Below are 21,864 nucleotides of genomic sequence, written 5' to 3'. Positions count from 1 at the left end.
CCTGATGTAGGTTGCAAATTGCTACCCACTTAGATTGGATACCACGCAGGGATGTTGTCCTGCTGAGGTCGGCAGACCACCATGTCTGTGATTGCATTAAAATAAGGTACATTTTTGATTACATTCTGCCTGTTTTCCTTAAAAAAAAAAAAACAGGCCAATACTTAAGAGAAAAAGTTGTTTTATAAAAAGCTTTTTTAAGAACTAGCAGTCTCCGGAGCCCCTCTCCAGTGTCAAACAAACCCCTATCCTTTGAAAATGGGTTACCAATTCCTTTGAGGTGTCAGTAACATATCAATGGTTTGGGATCAAAATTGCAGTTGTAAACCATTGATACATAGCACTGTGAATCGCAATTTAGAAGAGACGCAATTTGGAAGCCTGTTTTATGATGTGGAAACCTGTTAACAACTCAAAAAATGGGTTAAGTATGTTTAAAAATATTTTCATATATTTGAAAACAACAAGGGAACCCAAAAGAGTCAGCCAGGGACCTTGGGAGCAATTACTTTTAAACAACAGTGGTCCCTTGGAAGGAAGGGAGTAGAGAACAATAAATATAGACTCAATCGTAACTATATTTGTTTTGACATATCCAGTCGGACAGGGGTCTGATATTTACTTATAAACAATTACAGAGGTATTTTATAGTAATACACAAGGTGGGGCACAAGCCTGTACCCTACTTATCACATAGATACATACAAACAAATGCTAGACAGGTAACAGGGGGCTTTTAGGCAAAAGCTTAAAGTTCGTTGCACTGATAATTTAGACGATGTCAACAAGAGGTAACACAACACCTTTACACTTTTTGTACACACAAAATGTGACTTGTATAAGGTGTTTCCAGAGTGTCAACAGCGTTTCGATCCGCTTTAATAGATATTCGGATCATCATCAGGACATAATTACTATGCCTAAAGGTATTAAGCCGCAATTGCCAATCAATATGGCGGTAGTAGTGAGCTGTTACACAGATTGTGTGAAGTCCGGATGAACAGGGCCACTCCACTCAGTATTAGCGAGTGGTATGTGGGACCCTACAGGGAATTTAGAACGATAAGGTGAAAAGTGATAGACTGGATGTCTTAGTGCGACACGCACTGAATTAATGCTCACCTAATATTGTCAAGGGATTTGCGGCAGCCCGGGAGCCAAAATCGACGTTCCTGGGCAGCACCAATGCGGGTGTAGTGAGAAGATGTAGACGTGACAGTCTGCGGCACAGTGTCCGGAGGCGGCGACTGGATTCTGCACGATTGCGGGATATGTGATGTATCTATGTGATAAGTAGGGTACAGGCTTGTGCCCCACCTTGTGTATTACTGTAAAATACCTCTGTAATTGTTTATAAGTAAATATCAGACCTCTATCCGGCTGGATATGTCAAAACAAATATAGTTACGATTAAGTCTATATTTATTGTTCTCCACTCCCTTCCTTCCAAGGGACCACTGTTGTTTAAAAGTAAAAAAGCTTTTCAGCAGTCGTAAACCTTGAGAGTGTACAACCCCTAAATGGCTTCATACATCTGGCCTAATATTCTAATATTTAAACAACACTTTAACCAAGGCACTTTACATAGAACATATTTATGTAAATTCATTATTGCACAATTGAAAATCATACCTAATTACTAGTCTCAGAAGAATTAAAGGTTCATTTGACCTCTCAGAGGACTGAGCCATTGACCGACTGGCCCCATAAAGGCCTCATATGAGCGCTTAAATCACTGAGCTATTGCACTAGCTGTAAAAGATTTACTAAGATTTATGTAATCCAACTTTGAGCAAAATGGCATGCACAATTAAAACTTAGATAATGAACAATATACCCCAGCTGAGAGAAAGAAGATCCACAGACTTTTGATCTTGAAATATGCCTACTCACAACCATGTTGGTAAATTGGAAGGGCACAGTAACCAATGATCTTACAGGACAACACTGCCATAGTTGACACAGGTTAAGTAGAAGGTCTCCTTACTCCCACTGTGAACCACCAGGGAGAGATAATCCACTACACATTAAACATTCCCACAGGTAGGATGCAAGATCACAAGACCCTTTACCCCTTTATGGAACAGCTCTGTGAGGAAAGTTAACCGCCTTCAAGCAATTCTCCACACCAACATGGCCCAGAATAAACTCTCCAATGAATGAATCCTAACCACTAACTGATGGCTCCTCAACATGCCAAGCGACATAGTAAATGATGATGGCTGCATTATAGAAATACCCAATATCATAACGTAATCTGATTTTTGACACAGCCATTAGTCTCTCTTCCAAGATCACTGTGGTACAATCTAGCTGTTCTTATCATCTGAGGCATAGCAGGTCAGTGCTTCTGCTTTTCAAACTTTCACAGAAACCCCTGGCTATCTTGGTCTCCATGGGGCTTCCACTGAACTGTGTTACTTATCTTTCTGTAGGACTACCTCAATGTCTACACAAATTACTCGTAGTCCAAGACTGAGCATCTTGCATGATCATTGATGCCTGTCGGTTTAGTCGTTGTGCTAAGAGGCTCTGGGAAACTTCCATTGATATTGGATGTAGTACATAAAGCGTGAATTATTTAAGCATTTGAATAACCATTAAGGACTACAGTTCTGGTTCCTGCCATTGGCCTACAAGCCTGTGCCGTTTCAAGCCCCATGCTAGGCCCACTGCTACTGAACTTAACTCTGGGAGGAGATTAATTCGATAAAAACCCAGCTTTACCTAAAGAGCAGACTTACCTTCCTCCCTGCTGAAGGAAATACGGGGAATGCATTGGTCTTCCACTCTAGCTCTTCCTGAAAGAACCTGCCCAGGAATGTGGAAGACAGACTCCAGGAGAGACCCCAAGGGTTAATGAAATCTTGGTTTGTTGTGGGCAGCTATCCACAGGGCAACCTGCCTTCTGTGCCACTGAGGTTTCATGCTGAAAGATGCCAGAACAGAGGAAACTTATTGCCCATTTGGAATCCCATGTGACTCATATTTTGCTGTGATGTGTCCCGGTCTGCTGGGGGCAGCCTGCAGTCTGTGCCTTTTCCCTGGTCCGAAGGTGGATGGCAAGGAGGGCCCCTGGAATGTAGAGAGTCTGCAGACAATATGAAGGACTCCCAGGTAACTGATAGCATACAGGGAGCACATTATAAACTTTTACCAATGTTGGGCCACCCCTACAGTTTTCTTAAGTGAAGGAGACTTAGTGGAAAAGGCAACATAGTGGGCCTCTTGACCTATAATATTGATGGTACATTTGAACCACCTGCTCAGTGCACAACCAATATTTTAGGTGACACATAAAATGTCCCAGTTGTCTATTTACCACTAGACCTGGGTGGTGAACTCTGCTCCATTTGCAGAGTTTTCCTCACTCCACGGAGTACAGTAAGTTGGCGAGTAAAATACAACGCAAGACCACCTCCTTGCGAGATTTCTCAACACAGGCACTCGCAGATGGTAGAGACCGCCCGTGTTACAAAACCATCCATCTGCATTGAGGAAGCTGCCGCTCGAGTAGGAATATCCACTCAAGCGGTAGAAAGAAGCAGCGCTCTCCTGTGCTGTGCATGGTGCAGTTTGTGCAGATTTTCCAGTGCGGGATTACACCCTGCGCTAAAAATCCACGCAAACGGCATGATCTAACTCACACTGCCCCTTGCGGAGTTCCACTACACAAACTCCGCCCAGGCCTATTCAGCACATACAGTGTAAGCTAAGGTTGCATGTTCACCTCAATTATCTTTATCTTTTAGAAGTCAGCAGCAAAAATCAGTTTGTACATTACTTTTCAATACACATAAATAGTATTGGTAGCTCAAAATAGCATTGACCATCTTAAAAATGAAAAGAAGCCCAATGGAACACTCTTTCATTGTGTAATCAAATGCAGCACCAAAACAAATTGATTTTTAACAGGTTTTCTCTGTCTTGAACAAATACATTGTTCTTCAATTTCCAAATCTGGACACTTTGCAGCCGGACCCAGATCCTCCTTGATGCACTTCACAGCCTACTCTCCTCCTTTACTCCAAGACACTGCAAGCACTTTACTTGAGACAGGGGGGACAGACATATTTAATCAAATATAAGCCCTGCCATTTGCTGCATCCCTTGTTATAACAGCCATTTGCTAGCCCCAATCTTCTAATGAGAGGGCCATCGCCTCATAAAGCGCTACTCCTGTTTTTATTCTTCGTGTATATTTAAAAGCGCTCTCCCTGTTTTACTCATCATGTACATTTGTGCAATGCTGGCCAGAACATGGGGGCATGTTTTATGCTATATGTTGTTGTTTACCACATAGTGGTATGTTCCACCCTTTTACGATTTTAACAAATCAAATAAAAGTATTTCTACACTTTCCAAATCTGAAATATGGTTCTAAGTGCGTGGCAAAATCTGCGTCAGCTTCTTATAGTACAATGGTACTCCAAAGGCAGTGAATGGATTGTGAGTTTGTTATTAAAATATTTATTAAAAAATCTAAAATGATTTATAAGTTACTTATGAACTATGTTAATGCAGTGATATCACTCAATGTTTTCTCAATTTCTGGGTCGGTGCAAACTGTTTTCTGTAAAAGGAACTGGAGCAAAATCTACTTGCCTGGTCTCTTATTACATACGCAACAAAAAGTATGTTATGTTTTTGCACCACATTCCTAGCTAGATTGGTGGCTCACTGCACTTATGCATCCTTTGCAGAGATGTGTTTTGATCGATTTAGTAAGAGGGTGAAATTCTGCCAGCTCCACTCATCCTTTCATCCTTCCGGGGTCGATCAAACAAGTACTTAAGTACCTTTGATTTAAGATGCAGGAACTATTGGTCAAAGGTGCCAAAAGACCATCTGTCTGAATGCATGCTCTACAAATACGCTTGTTATGTTATTAGTGCTGGCAAGATGCCTCAGTGAGTTGAATGAACATTACTCATATCTGATGTTATAGGTAGCTGATAAGACCTAATCGTTTATGGCTGCCTCTAATTTTTCGAAGATTTGTAAAATGAACACTATTAAAGTGGGTGATAAGATGTCTCTTAGAGGTTGTGACAATGCTATATAAAACCAATTATTAATTTTATTTTTATATTGTTCGAGATATGAGCTAATGTTGTTTATCTACTTTGATTTTGTTTCTTGCAGACATCTACTATGTCCACATCTGAAGCTCAAACCAAAATGTCCTACAGCAGCTCGCTGAAGAAGTAAAAATGAAAGGTTGGTATCAGAACGTATTACTTGAGGAGTAGCTAAGCAATATAATGAAAATGGCTTACATTTTCCAAGGCAGAAGAACTTTTGTGAAGTGAACGAAATATCAGAATGGGCAAAGATCCACTTCACCGCTCCCTGATGGCATGTTCCGGAAGCTGGCCTGTCTGAGTCAGGACAACAGTCTCCCTGGGCGGCGGTTCCTCTGAAAGCACTGAGGGCCATATTATCAACGGCGATAACATTATCGCCGCTTTAGCGGCATGAAACTGGCTCTAAAGCGGCGATGAAGGGCTTGATAATATGCCCTTGTGGATTCCCATAGAAGCCCAGGTTCACACCAGAACCTGGGCTTCTTTGGGAATTCACAAAGGCATAATATCAAGCCCCTTATTGCCACTTTAGCGGCAATTTCCGGCCACTAAAACGGCGATAATGTTATCGACGCTCTTGATAATTTGGCCTTTAATTGCCTGTGGGCTGGTGGGTATCTCTACATATGACGGCAGTAGTCCGTCAGTGTGGTGTATATAATTTGCTCTTCCACCCTGACGGCTGGGTGGCCAGCCCACAAAACTCTAAATCGGCCTGATGCAAGCAGTTGAGTTTAAAAGATGGTCCAAATCCAATCTGTGTTCTTCAGCAGAAATATTACCATATAAAGGCCACCCATGTGTTCTGAATGCCTGGGTTGTTTTATTAACTTTTTCATTTTGAACATGTTAGAAACATTTATATAGCAAACGATAACCTTTATTGTTTTAGAGTGGAACTTTAAAAACATGAAAAACATCCAGGAATCAGAACAGCAACTGAAAAACACATCTGGGAATAAAATAGTGGAAGCATGAATAACACATTCAAAAAAGGTAAAATAACAGCATCAGTTCAACTGAGGATAAAGATAGGTATATCGATGTGAATACCTCAATACCTGAGTGCATGGCATACACTGTTTGAGAGGCGATATATTAGGGCTTAATTTGTAAAAAAATAAGTTCCAGGGCTCTAGTCAGGAGGCCTCTGCAGCTTGCATCACCCATTGCCAGTGTTGCCAATTGCAGTACCTACACAACTACTAACCAGCATACTACTACAAGTGTCTATTCCAGGCCCACAAAGCTATAAAATCGCTTGTGTGACAGGTATTAGTTGTTTTTAATGCATACTGAATTAATAAATAATTGCTGTTCTGTTCATCTCTAAATTGTATAAACTGTGCCACCATGTGGCAGCTTTCATAAGTGCCGATTTAGACAATTAAGTGCTGGTGCTGACCACCGGAAACCACCGGCTCAAATTAAGCACTGCAATAAATCAATAGTGGGAGAGAATTCCCTTATTAGCGTTTTAGCATAAAACTGCCATTAAGGGAAAATTATTAGTATTGCTGAATTTTGGAATGTCAACTTTCAAGGTGTAAGTGCCCTTATCACATCAAAGACAGTTGGCCAGTATGGGCAGATATCCTTTCCACCAACCATGAATGGCACAGTGGGTGTGAAAAGAAGAGTTAACTGTTTTCCTGCCCACCCAGCCAATAGCCATCCGGCTATTTCTGGCATGAGAGCCAATAAATTGCTAGGCAGAGGGTTTCTAATGAACAGTAATGTGAATTATGTATCCCTCATTATGGAGACATGGACTTTCTGGATCCCTTCCTGAGTAAGAATGAGAGTCCTAAGGCATCTTTTGAATTACAGTGTCTCAGAGGACCAGGTAAGGGTTGTACCAAACACCACCCACAATAGAACTAGTAAGTATCTTGCTTACAAAAGCAGAACGATGATGTGTGGAATGCTTGAACTAATCTCAGTTATTGATAATTACTATGGTCATTTTCTAATCCATTGTATTTTTTCTATCCAATACACCACAGTAGACAGAAATCCGCCATATGCAAATCAACTCCAATAGGAGATGTCTAGACAGAACTCTAAGAACAAGTCACCTCCAGATGGGAACAGAAGTAACACCAGACTGGTTTCAGCCTATTCAAGCCTCCTCAAGGAGGTATTTGTCTTATCTTGGGTTGTCCAGACTTGTCGCCCAGGCATTGTAAGGCAAAATAAGTGCCCATTATCCTGGTGACAGGAGACTGGACCTCCTGTCACCAGTGTATGTGCATGTGTAAATACCATACAAATTGTAACCCCTTGGACAAGGCTACACCAGTGTGAAAATCCTGACAGTGTGATTCCCCATCTTTCCCTGTAGGCTTTGGAGCAGTAGGGCAGGAGTTAGTGCCAGGTGGCACCCCTGCCTACTGCTGGGAAGGAGTTACTGCTCCTTACATAATGACGCCCCTAGTCACAGCAGATCTCCATAAATGAGAAACATCATGAGACTCCTTTAATAGTGTCCTTGAAGGAAATACAGCAAATATAAGACTGGGATAAGAAACAAAGGTAAAGCCAGTGTAGACTGTCATATGTTCAACTGTCGAAGCACAGTTTGGATTGAGCACTTCTTTGTGTGGGAAGAAAATGGATGTCAAGCAATAAGTCCTTCTGTCTTGATGGAACTATTCGGTGGAAGTGTTCCAAAAATCAGATGGAGGCCGGTACATCCTGATTTCTTAGAAAGCTGATTTGGAACAAAGAAAATGTCACTATGCTGGCAACATAAGATTTCAGTGGCTTATTTATAAGCCCCTTGCGCCTCCGGTGCATCACTTTTTGTGATGCTCTGGTAACGCAGGACCATGCCTCATATTTAGCAGGCAGCACTTGTTTTGGCTTAATGCTGCCTTGTAAATATTGTTCCCTTAAACACAGTTTTCTGCATTAATGGGGCATGCTATGGGTGTTTCTGGGGGGGTTCCCAGCAACATCCATGGCTTTTTGACACTGCCCCAGATTTACGAGGAATCATAACTCTGAGCCAGCGTCAAAAATGTACACCTCCCAAGAGGAGGCTTAAGGGTGGCACAACCAGGAGAAATATATATTTCTTTCTCCTCATTTTTCCTTTTTAGGTCTCAGCAGCGAGACCTATTGTCGCCAAGTTCGCTCTCAAGGGAGATAGAGTGGTGCACGAGCCGACCAGGGTCTGTGGACGCGCTTACGCAGGCCAGCCGAAGGCAGCACACATACAGAGACACACACAAACACACACGCACACACACACACCCACAGACACACAGACACACACACACAGACACACACACCCTTCCTCTACCCCCACTCACCGGGCTCTTTCCCTCCGCAGCGGCTCAGTCACGGCAGCAGGCAGACTCAGTGTCTTCTCCGGTGATCTTCAGCTGATGTGCACGCTCACGCTGCATCTCGTGCGCGCCCACCACGCTGTTTCGCGCCCGTTGATCCTCAGCTTGTCCTCTCCTTCTTTCTGACTCAGTTGGGTTTGCCGGCTACGTTTTGCATATACTCTTTCCTTGCAATAGATCTACTCCTTCTATTTTGGCAGCTGTCTTTATATTAATCTCGTCTTTTTGTTGCTTTTCTTTTTAGCAGTCTCGTTTTAGCTCACCCTTCACCTTTTGCACCGTGTCTTTCCCTTCATCTCGTTTCTCCTACGTTGATCTTTCCGGCGTTCATGCTTTATACTAACCCCCTCGCCCCGCCCGCGTCCAGACAACAGAACCCCCTCCTGTGCGCCGTCGCACGGCCACGCGCATTCCATGTCTTGCACCCGCTGCACAGGGATCTTTGGCACACAGTAGCCTGCGCCCTCCTGTGGGGCGGGCGCATGCGCTGCACTGTGGTCTTTGACGGGAGCTCAAGCAGTCGCTCCCGTGAGGATCACTGTGCTGCAACATGCGCAGTGTGTGCACGGGGAAGCCGATCCTGATGGGGAGCCGACATTTTGCATAAGACCGGTTCTGCTCCGCCCCTGTATCACACAGCGCTGCAGGGGGCAGGGGCGCACCTGGCCCGCCCTGTTCTCACCGAGGCTGCCTGTAGTCCCTTTGTCTGGCTCATCTTAACGTCACTGAGACGTGGAGCCGGGAGTCCTGTGGGCTGCATTGAATGCTGCAGGTTGAGTTCCCTACACCGAAGCTACACGTTACTCTCTGTAACCACTGATGGGCGAAGAGGTTGATTTAGGTTTATTGTCTGTTTGCTTTATTTATTAGCTCTGATGCAGATGGTGTGGATTCCAAGGGGGCTGCCATTTGGGAGATGATGGGGAGGCTGCTTGGGGTGCTGGAGGGTGGTCCATGCTGGTTGTAGTGGTGGAGGGCCGGTTTAGAGGGCTGGTTCGGTGTTCATGGGGCCGGCTTTAGGGTGGTGTGGCCGCATGAACACCTGAAATTTTATAACATTTTTATTACAACAATTGAATAACATCTGAAATTGTTCCCTATGTCCCAACCAGAGAACTGCGCTCCTCCTCGCAATTCCTGCTTTCAGCCCCCCGCTTTCGGAGAAAGAAATGGGGAGGATCCAAGTTTGCAACCCTTGCCCCACTCCTGTGGAACTCCGTTCCTCTTGAGCTCAGATCTATAACTCTGTACCCTCAATTTCGGAAGAAACTTAAAGCCCACCTATTTGTCAAATGTTTTAACTAAACCACCTGGTGTTCCCCCCTCCTATTCTGTTTCTCCCACTCCTACTTTGGAGATCTGTCTATTGCAGCGCCATGAAACCGCTGGTGAAAGTGCGCTATACAAATATTTCAAACTCAAACTCAAACACTGACCTATGGAGGGGGTGCTGTATTTACCAATAACTTATGATTGGAGATGTGAGGGACTCTTGTGCCCGGTGGTAGTGAGGTCATGGAGTGTGGGGCGCTTGGTTGTCACACCGGGCGCCACCAGCGCTAAGGCTGGCCCTGGGTGTCCAGGCACTGAGGCTCAGGGCGATGGAGGGGGCTGAACTGGAAGGCCGGCCCTGGGTGTCCAGTCACTGAGGCTCAGGGTGATGGAGGGGGCTGAGATGGTGCCTGTGCCGAGGAGGCTGCCCTGGGTGCTGCAGCCATGTGTCCAGTTTGAAATGATGGTGGGCAGTCCATGCAAGGGACACTTGGGTGTTTGCGATAAGTGTCCAGGCTAAAGATGCTTGCCGCTAGAGCGGGTCTACACTCGCGGAACTGGAGGGTGTCCAGCCAGGGTGCGGGGAGGCCCTTGGTACTGGAGAGCTGATCAACTTGGGTGCTGAGAGAGATATCAGGCTAGTGAGGTGTCCAGCTCGGGTGCTGTGTGGGTTGTCAGGCCCATGGTACTGCAGGGTGTCCAGCTCGCGGTGGTGCTGGGGGGAAGACAGGCCTGTTATAGCAGTTGGGGTGTTTGGACACGCAGGTCCTGTAGGCTGACAAGAGGGGGGTAGTCTTAGGGTGCTGGAGTGGTCCGGGGTGCAGGGTGTGCACGGTCGGGATGATGCGGGGTGCACACTCGCGGTGATGGCTGGGGTGGAATGTACAGCCACAGGATGCTGCGGTGGATGCCACCCCACAGGCACTCACTGGCTGCTGGCGGGAGGTTTACATGCTCAGTATCCCTTCAGTACCGCTCAACTCGTTTCTGTTCACGTTTTTACTGGTTGTCGGGCTTTCCTCTCGATCCAGATCCCTCCTCTCGCTCCCTCTTCCTCTGTACTAGTTGCTTCATTACTCCACGCCCTCCCCTGTGACCCGTATGATGTGGATTCCGTGCTGGAGTGGGTTCAGATTTGGCCTTAAATTGCTGCTTACCCATGACTTTGTTTTATACTTTATGTAACTTCATACATGATCACATCTTTTCACTCTTTCTATAGTGCTGGTGTAACTTGATATTCGTTTGTAAGGCGCTGCTAATGTTGTAAGCGCCTTAACACCTACTGGTAATGTTGGCACTATATACAACTGCGTAAATAAATAAGCTAGTGGGAAGGGTAGGGGGTCAAACGCATATTTCTGTAAGGCTGTCCAGGGAGAATATGCCGGGGGAGTGGCGGAGCTTCGGCTGTTGGGGGGTGCTAGTTCGGGTGGTACACAGGTTGTGGAGGGTCAAGATTCAGGGTGCTTCTGGGGCTGCATGAGCCCAGGATGCTGGAATGATGGGCTCGGGCTAAAATGACAGAAGGTTGTACAGACTTAGAATGCTGCCGGGAAAGAGGTGCACATAGTCTTTGGGTTCTGTAGTGGGGCAGACAGTCACAGGATGGTGCTGGGAAGTGGATGAGCTCAGGATGCTGGGGGGCTGGCGACGAAAGGCGAGTGCTGGAATAGTACCCAGGCAGGCATGAATATGCTGCTGGCGTGTCTAGACTCTGGGTGTGTCCCAGTGAAGCTGCCCCTCCTGTTCCTTGCTCCGCTCCCTTTTCTGACCCCCCACCCCCCTGTTCCTCGTTCCGCTCGCTTTTCTGACCCCCAACCTCCCTGTTCCTCGTTACGCTCGCTTTTCTGAACCCCCACCCCCCCTGTTCCTCGTTACGCTCGCTTTTCTGACCCACACCCCCTGTTCCTCGTTCCGCTCGCTATTCTGACCCCCCACCCCCCTGTTCCTCGTTCCACACGCGTGTGTGTGTGTGTGTGTGTGTGTGTGTGTGTATGTGGGGGGGACTCTGTGTATGTGTGTGGGGCTCTGTTTGTGTGTGTATGGGGCGCTTTGTGTGTGTGGGGCGCTGTGTGTGTGTGGGGCGCTGTGTGTGTGTGAGGCGCTAACTAACTAATACTCTACTACTTACTCTACAACTCTCTAATACTCCCTAATAGATTTAGTAATTTAAAAAAATGTCTACGGTTCTCACTCTAATACTCTACACAAGACAGCCTACTACACACAATTTACTACACACTACTACTCACTCTTTACTACTAACTCTCTAATATTCTCATTACTCACTCTACTACTTACTCTACAAATATCTAATACTCTATACTCACTGTACTACTCAATATCAACTACTCACTACTACTCACTCTACTACTCTACTACTTACTCTACAACTCTCTAATACTCCCTACTCACTTTAGTACACACAAAAACTACTCTACAGTACTCACAATAATACTCACTCTCAAATATTATCACTACTCGCTCAACTACTTACTCTACAACTCCTTACCACTGTCTACTAACTGTAATACTCACTATCAACTACTCGCTACTACTCACTGTACTAAATAGCATCTAATGTATAGTACTGTAATACTGTACTACACACTCTGCTACACTCTATACTACTCAACATTACTCACTCATAATTAGTCACTCTCTACTACTCACTCTTTACTACTGAAACTAAAAATACACTTTGTATATGTAAGGGTGTGGCTGTGCATGTAAATGTGTGTGGCTCTAGAACTCTTTACTACTCACTCTCTCACTCTTTAATACTCACTCTTTCACTTTTTACTATTCGCTCTCTAATACTCTCTATACTAATCACTCTCTCCTACTCACTATCGACTACTCACTTTACTACTCTACTACTTTCTCTGTGTGTGGGTGCAAATGCAATAGGTCTCACATATGCGAGCGATTAGGCTATTGACAATGTAAATGACAATGCCATTTATTTATGATTTAAAAAAAAAATGTCATGAGCAATGCCAATAGCTTTACCTTTAATAATGCCGAGGCCATTGCATTGTAAATGCTTGTTATAAAAGGGTGATGGTGGCTACTGGAAGGGCTTTGTGTTTGGATCTTGAAAGTATAACGGCCTGTGCTGGTGTAAAGCCTTTGTTCCAGGTTATGGCACAGCCTACCATGATTTGTATTGGCTTTTGGATCACCCGGTTTTGGACTTTTGACTGAGTATCACTACATGTGTCTCACCGACGGTAATCACAAGGAAAATGGACTACGCATGTTTATTGCCAGTGTCCACCTTTTCAGATATAGCCGCTGTGACACAGCAAGGGCAAGGGGCATTTGACTGGTTACAGGTAAACACGTGCACACAGATACAGAGACCAGGTCTGAGTCATGTTTAAAGAGCTTAAATGAACATGAAAGGGAGCTTCCCCAAGGAATAAAGAATCAAATGAATGGAAATCTACCAAAAGAGCTACTTAAGTGGGTGACACAATCAGTGCTGCAGGCCCACTAGTAGCATTTAATTTGCAGACCCTGGGCAAATGTAGTGTACTTTACCTAGGACGTACAGGTAAATTAAATATGCCAATTGTGGATAAACTAAACAAACTATGTTTAAAGTGGAGATCATAAGCATTTTAGCACTGGTTAGCAGTGGTAAAGTGTACAAAGTCTTAAGGCCCAAAACAATTTGTTCAGAAAACTTAGGAGAAGGAAGACAAAAGGTGTTTTTGGTGACACTATAGAAAGGGCTATTTCCAATACCTCCCCACACAAAGGGAGCAATTAACAGTGCTTCACTCAGCTCCTGAGGAGGAAATGGGTGGTGGCTGAAGGATTTACATCCATTTTAACGTGGCATTTAAAACCCCTTGTCCAGCCTTAAACTCCCCTTTTCTTACATATACGTCCCCTAAGGATCTGCATCAATCACTCAGCTATCACACTGTACCAGGGATGGGCCTGCCCAAGCCCACTAAACAAAGGAGGGAGCCCAGACCTCTGGAGCCAACACAGGGGGGTGACTCCCCTTTACAAATGTGGGGAGAAAGTCCCTAGCAGTGATATGAGCGAGGGGTGGACCTAAGGCCCCCAGAAGAGATGTGACTAGTGACTCCTGAATGACGCCATTTTGAACGGTCCCAGCATGCTGTGCAGGAAAGTTGAAACAGGGGTGGAGAGTGGCATGGCACCCTAGGATTGGACCCGGGTGCCTGCCTTCTGTAACTTTCAACTCCCCCTAAAAATCTCTTGCACAAAGGGGAGGCTCTCTCTTGCCTGGTTATTTCTCTGTGCTTCACTGCTGTACCTTGGGTTGGTAGGACAGCTGGAAGGAAGAACCCCCTGATGCCCACAAAGGACTAAAGACTCTGCCCAGTTGACCCCAGGACCAGTGGATCTGCCCAAGGGCCAGTGATGCTGGCCTCTTTACAACCCCACAGAGGACCAGTTGGGGTAAAGCTCTGGACTTCTGCACCCAAAGGCAAAGACACAGAGGAAGGCTAGCACAGGGAGCCATGAGAACAAACTCCCTGAGGACAACACTTCTTTGGAGGGGAGGAGGTTTGCTGGTGCTGCCACTAGTGCCACCAGGAGTAAAATGAACCAAGGGTCCCCAAAATAGGCCCAAAGGGGTCCAATTGTGCCATTTTAAAGAATGTGACCTTTGACCTCTTTTCAACCAGCTGAGTGCGTGGGACTCCACCACTGTTTCTTACCTTACCCCAAATGTGGGCCAGGGCCTAGGGGTCGGTGCAAGATTTATTAATTAATTTATTCCTCAGGGAGGAGGCAGGCTGGGGCCCCTCCCTGGACTCCCTACTGGCCCTGAGACCCCATCCCCTGGGACAATTTCACTGAAGGGGGGCTGGCACCACATACCCACCCCCATGAAGCAAAAGATGATGGGGCAGTGTCACTGCCCCCACCCCCATTTGCGCTGACTTCATCCCTGCTCCCCGTGACTGGGGGGAGCGGTGCGGCCACTGCAGAAGGCTGCACCCTACCCACAGGAGCGGGCAGGGAAGGAAATGCTACATGCTCCCACTGCTGCACACGGAGGGACAGGCCATGCGAGAGCTGGTGGGGCAGCAATGGGTGGGCCCACTCTACTGCCTCCCACCTGCTGGAGGCATAGTGGTGCCTGGGTGGTACCAGGTACCCCCCCCAAAAAAAAAAAAATTAAGACCGGGAGAACCACGCAATGCCATGTGGCAAAAACAATGCAGTGGCTCTCCCCAGCAGTGGGAGAGCCCCATATCAAATATGCACTGTTCTTAGAGGAGCGCCCCATAATGCCCTGTGGTGCTCTTCAGTTTATTTGTATTTGCCTGATTTCTCTTTACTCTCAGTGACCCCAGGAGGGTAGGGGCACCAACAACAAAATCAATGGAGCATCGGGGGCTGCAGAAATGCAGCATCTCCCCCATAAAGAGATTTTGTAAGGGATGTTATGTTATGTCATGTTAAGTGATCTTTTATAGCGCTCAACTTCACCCGGGGCATCTCGGCGCTTGCCTAGCACTATTTCTGAGGATGAGCGAAAGAAAAGGTGAAAGTTTTAGAATAAAAAGGCTTTCTGCTGTTTCCTGAAGATGCTGTAGGTCTGCATTTTGTGCAGATGGTCAGGATTGAGCCTATATTTGCAGGGTCCTAGGAACCAGGACCCCTCTGGGTTTTTTTCTATTGCTTTAAAGCACTCCTAAAGTTGGTGCTTCTGCTCTACAGCTGGGAGTGTAGCACTCTCTAGAGACTTGTTCTATGGCTCTGAGAGTGCACTGCGGTCTGCTAATCAGACCTCAATGCCAGTGTTCTACCCATTACAAAGTGTATGTCAAATTGGCTAGCCCCAATTGGCATGGACTGTCTTACTTATAAATCCCTGGTATGTGGTACCCAGGATGCTGACGGCATATAAGGCACAGTGTCCACCCAGGGTGGCAGCTTTGCTTGTGCCACCCTGTGTGTGACAATGTAGAAATGACTACCAGCTTGACACTGCAGACTGGAAGGGCAGTGGTAACAATGCTGGTTTGACTTTGCCATTCCAACTAATGGCAAAACCCCCACTTCCCTTAGGAATATATGTAAATCTTCCTGAAGGAAGGACTATTGAGCCATATGGAATTAACCTCCAAAAAGCAGCTAAGAAAAGTTAGATGGAGTGATCACTGTCAAAAGGCCTTTGACACCCTTTAGGAAGCCTGGTGCTCAGCACTTGTCCTGAAGGCACCTGACTTTAGCAAATAGTTTGTTGTCCAAACTGATCCTTCAGAACATGGGATTGGGCAGTACTGTAGCAGCAGTTTGACCAGGGTCAAGATCAACAATTTGTCTTTATCAGTAGGAGACTCATCCCCAGAGAGCAGCTTTGGAGTACCATTGAGACAGTAGCGTTTGCTGTGGTTTGGTCCCTGAAAAAGATCAGGCCCTACCTGTATGAGAGGCACACTTCAGAGTTCAAACTGACCACAGTCCTTTCAGATTGCTGGATCACTGACAGAATATCGACCTCAAAAATATCGAGGTACTGAAATATCGACGCAAAAATATAGATGTCCAGAATATCGAAATCCTATCTGCACAATGGTAAGTACAAAAATATTGAGAAAAGAAATATTGTTGTCTAAAATATTGTTGTTAAAAATTTCATTATTTTTTAATGTTTAAAAAAGAAAGTAAAATGAAGGAACTAATACATGTTATTAAAATAAACAGTTAGAATTATTAGAAATGTTTTACAATTATAAGTATTACATATAATGTAAAAAAATTAAACATACATATATATAAAATATAATATATACATTTACTTAATAACATTAATAAATAATTATTGTATTAAATTATAAATTGTTAGAAACATATTAAAAATTATAAATACATATATATATACACATACACCAATAACATGAAGATAAAAATAAAATATATAAATAATAAATTAAAATATTAAAATATTTTTTATCTTTTTAAAATACATTTTACACTACATTAACTGAAACAGTAAAGAAAATATTGGATAGCGGAGGGGTAAAAATTACTATCCCCACTCCAGTGAGTGCAACAGTAGGAAAAGTATTGAATAGCGTAGGGGTAAAAATGACTATTCCCACTCCAGTGAGTGTAACGGTAGGGAAAGTGTTGAATAGCGTAGGGGTAAAAATTACTATTCCCACCCCAGAGAGTGCAACCGTAGGGAAAGTGAATAATTTACTATTCACACTCCAGTAAAATAATAACAAATTATTAACAAACAATAATTAATTTTAAAAGTTGTACCTCGCACCATATTCCCCTATAAATTACACCACCAATATTGTAAAACATAACACTATTAACATAGTTAATCAATTATTAATTAATTATTCAAAATTACCAAACAATTAAAAAAAAAATGAATAATCATTCAATTCACACAATTAACAGTATAAATCAATTTAAAATACATTTTATAATAAAAAATATAGAAATTAAACTACTTCCAAGCCTACTCCCATATCAATACACAACCCATTCTTTAAAAAATCACACACATAACATAATTAATAAGTAATTAATAATTATTAATAACCAATTATTAAATAATTAACACAATATAATTCACCACAATATACAATATTATTTTTGAAAACATAAATATTAAATATTTAAAAATATAAATAACTAAATTATTATTAAATTACTTCCCACCCTACTCCCCTATAAACCCACAGCATGCTCCTAAAAATATAACCCAATTTACATATTTACCAATTAATTGTTAATAATTAACAAATAATTAATAACTATTTAATAAATTAGTAACCATAATTAACGATATAACATAATAAATACGTAATTATTAATTATTAGAAATTATTAATAATTAATTATAATTAAATTACTTCCCACCCTGTTCCCTATAAACCCACAACCCGCCCCTAAAAAAATTACCTAATTAGGATATTTACAAAATAATTAAGAATAATTAACAACTAATTAATAACAAACTAATAATAATTTAATTACCACAATTAACAATATAAAGGGGTCGATTCCGATTCGGGAAACAAATCCGTACGACGATTCGTATTCGTAGCCGTTTCCGTACGAATCGTCCAAATCCGTCCAAATCGCGGAGTACGATCCGTAGGTAAAAAATACGTCCAAATCATTGCGAACTGTAGAAAAAGCAAGGTTGAATCCGTACGACACAGACCCTCACAGTGAACCGTATGAATCGTAAACATGCCATACGACCCCACAAGTACGATCCGGACCGGGGAATGAGTACGCGATTCGTACGGAAAATGTCGCGTAGAAGCAATTTGTGCGGTGAGCCACCCAATTACATACGCACGGTACCCCTAAACTTAAGGGGTGTACGCATGGGGTGTACGCACCATACACCTACGACCTTGGAGGTACCAACCGTACCCCTAGGCACCGTACACCCACAATCAAGGAGTGTACGCAAGGGACATACGCACCCCACCCCTGAAATCCAGGGGTGTGCACACGAACCCTGATGCACCGTACCCCTGCAATCATGGGGTGTATGCACCGTACCCGGGGGGGGGGGCGTTTCGTATGCATTTCGAGTCGAAACCTGCTTTTCCAGACGTTTTCAGCTCCCGTAGAAAAAGGGTCGAACAGAGTGTTGTCCAGACGAATCGTACTTGCTGGGTCAGAAAATGCTGCTTCGATCCGTACGGACATCGCGTACTGCGTGTTCTAAATGCGATCCGTACGGGTTATTGAGTCGTACGGTGTTTGGTATGATTCGTACGGAGAACTGCTTTGGGTGCACATCGTACTACCTCGTGCGTACAGGACAGTTAGGAATACGATTCGTACAGGACATTTGCTCTGTACGGCAATTCGGACAGGATTTTACCGAATCGGAATCGGCCCCAAAATATTCTATATATAAATTAATAAAAATAAGTAATTAATTAATTAATTACAATTAAATTATATCCCACCCTATTTTCCAATAAACCCACAACCCGCTACTGAACTAAATCGCAAAATTTAATTAAAAAGAATTACTAATTTCAAAAAATTATTTTTAAATGTACTATAATTAAATTACTTTCCGCCTATTTCCCTATAAACCCACAACCCGCTACAGAAATAAAATGCTACATTTAATTAAAAATGATCAATAATTTCAAAAAATTATTATTACATTTACTATAATTAAATTACTTTCCACCCTATTCCCCCATAAACCCACAACCCGCTACGGAACTAAAACGCAAAATTTACTTTAAAAAAAATGAATAACTTATAAAAATGTAATACATATATTTTTTTTAAAATACAATACTTAACCAAAATTATAGAACACATACATTTAAATACATACTAAAATACATAACACTAATATAAACATCAATATTATTAACAACAATATTTTTACAAACTATATTACTGACTTCGATATTAACAAAAACGATATTTCTTATCTTCTTGTCGATATTCTGGTCACCGATATTCTTGATGTCGATATTCTGTCCCTTCGATATTTCCAACTCAATATTTTTGTAGATCGAAAAGAAAACCTCGATATTATGTCTGTACTCCAATATGACTGATGTAGATGAGCAGAGAGGACCCCAAACTATTGAGATGATCCATCTTCCTACAGGATATGGACTTTACAGTGGAACACAGATGATGACTACCACCAGGAAAAGGGTTAGTTACTCATCACATTTTGTCTGGAAGGGGCCCATGTAAGGAAATGCCTCTTTGTGCATATTCACCCTCACATTTGTGGACTGACGCTGCTGGTTTATTAACTCTGAGAGTGCACTGAGGTCTACTAACCAGACCTCAGTGCCAGTGTTTTAACCATTTACAAAGTGTATGTCGAAGGACTGACTTACTTATAGGTTCCTAGAATAAGGTACCCAAGGTACCTAGGGCATGTAAGAAAGGTCTATTGAGACCTAAGGCAGGGAGCTGTATATTATTAAGTAGGGTAAGTAATTTTATAGATTTTTTTTACAGCAACACTTCTAAATTGTTGTTTAGCTGTGGACGGGCTGGTAGCGCGATTGGCAAACACAGGGCTACAGGCTAATTTATGAATGGGACTACCTAGCTGGATACTGTAAAGTATAAAATTCATTATGGCATTAAAACTGACGATGCCAAGGTCGAATGTAATAGAAACACAAAGATAGGGGTAAGCCCAAAAGACCCTACTATCCCTGTGCAGGGAAAACTGAACTCAAAACAAAATTATATAAATTGGGGACTAATAATAATGCCACAAGTCCATCCCATTTAGTATAGACTTGTGGCGTTTTATTAGCCCCCACTTAATACCATTTTGTTTTGAGTTCAGGTCAAATTAATGTCACTATTAAAGACATGCCACTTTTAGAAAGTTGCTACCCTGAGACTCATTTTGCCCAGTAGCCTCACACTGTCCCTGGCCAACAGATAGCATTCTGCCCACCTTAGGAGTAGTGTGAATGACTTCCAGGCTTAGGAACAATAGCAGCCTGCAAACAGGGTGAGGTGTTACCTGCCGTTCGCAGGAAGCTATTCAGGGTGTTAGCCCAAAAGTTTAGCTTCAAAGGTGAAGACACTGTTTGTGGGCAAATGGCGTTCGCACTCCTGAGGGATTGCCCTTTGTTCAGGTAGATGGGCTGGAGATAGGGAGAGAGGGAAGACCAGTGACCAAACAGTTTCCCCATGGGAATGTAGCCCACAGTCAGCCACATCTCTAGGGTGGGCAACAAAGCTCCTGGCATCCAAGAACATTTACCGACATCTTAAGAGGGGACAGACAGAATAGTGCACTATGGGATTGATCAATGCCACACATAGCTGGAACGTCATCACTAAGAGGGTGGAGACCTGGTAGCCCATAGACTACTGACGGCATCATCCCTCCAAGGCACGTTCTGGTAATAAATATGCTACCCTGAACCTTTGATCACATCAGAACTGGAAGAAGTACTACCCTGACATCCCCTGGACTGCACAAAGCGAGGCTGCATCGTCTGCTAGACTGCACCTGCTTCCCCTTGAGCTAGCGAAGAGAGGACCATGCCTGTGGCTCCTAGCTCAGGGAAAAGTCATGCTACAGTCCCTGACCAAAGGACTGATTCAAAGGAACAGTGGGTAGACCCCCTTGAACCCACAGCAGGGTCAGCACAACTGAAGTATCCCACATCGGCAAGTTGGTAGCCACTACGGGAGATATGTTCCTAGCTGCTGCTGGGAACCCCAAGAGACCGATCCTCACCAGTTAAAAGTTGCATCTGAGTCAGCCAGACCAGGGAGTGCCATATGAGTTCAGAGGGACACCAGCTCCCACCAAAGGATATCGCTGGGACCACTGTACAGGGAGACCAGTAGCCCAGCTTCAGCTGTCTTTCTATGGTCTCAAAGAGTCCTTTGAGGGACCCTGACCTCTGTGGCCAAAGTCCCGCCCACCTGATCCAGAATAACTGCAAAGGTACCCCTGTCAACCACACAGTACCCAGCCGTGAGCATTTTCGTCCCCTGTATCCACATCATCAAAACCACTCCATTGAAGTCTATTGTGGTAGTGCTGTAAAGTTTGGAATTGGTCTGGAAAATGCTCTGGTGGGCTGGTAGCCATCCAGATGTACCTCCATTAGCACTCCAGACCTTCTCCCTGTCAGATTTGATTGCCCAAGCTGGGCTGTAATAGCCTAACTAACTTTTACAAACTCTGAAAATGTATAAAAATATACTATTTTCTTATAAGTTGATGTTGTGTTTCTTTTGTGTTGTGTGGCTTTCTTATTTTGTTGTTCAGTACTGTTACATGCTTTACACTAGTTTCTTTATTCAAGTCTTGCTGCTCGAAGCCATACCTACAGAGGGTTAGCTTAAGGTTGTGCAAACGAGCCTGACTGGACCCAAGACAGTTTTTGCTGGTGTATTCCATGGTGAGGTTCGCAGCCATACCATATAATACACCAAAAACCTCTAATATGACTAAACATTGTGTGATATATTCTTTCGGATGCCAATGGTTAATCAAGGGAACGCACACACACAAAATCAGTGATACACGCTCATGCTAATTGCCTCTTCATATATCATTGATATCAGTAGTAATATCTAAAATCAGCCATTTACCTTTCAGACATTAAAGTCCTACATTACCACATTTGCAAGTAGCAGGT

General features: G+C 43.6%; 1 protein-coding gene across 1 annotated transcript in view; it reads left to right on the top strand.

Moving 5' to 3' along the window:
• The window catches only part of LOC147707021 (adhesion G protein-coupled receptor F3-like), a 239,009-nt gene extending 233,798 nt beyond the window's left edge, over positions 1–5,211 (top strand). The window contains exon 17 of the mRNA XM_086925615.1: positions 5,146–5,211. Within this exon, the coding sequence (XP_086781741.1) occupies positions 5,146–5,211 (66 nt within the window). The remainder of the gene's footprint in view (positions 1–5,145) is intronic.
• The last annotated feature ends 16,653 nt before the right edge of the window (positions 5,212–21,864 follow it).

Source organism: Lissotriton vulgaris, chromosome 6, assembly GCF_964263255.1.
Source record: "Lissotriton vulgaris chromosome 6, aLisVul1.2, whole genome shotgun sequence".
NCBI lineage: Eukaryota > Metazoa > Chordata > Amphibia > Caudata > Salamandridae > Lissotriton > Lissotriton vulgaris.
Note: the sequence above shows the minus strand (reverse complement) of the source record. Positions and strands in the feature narration are given on the sequence as shown.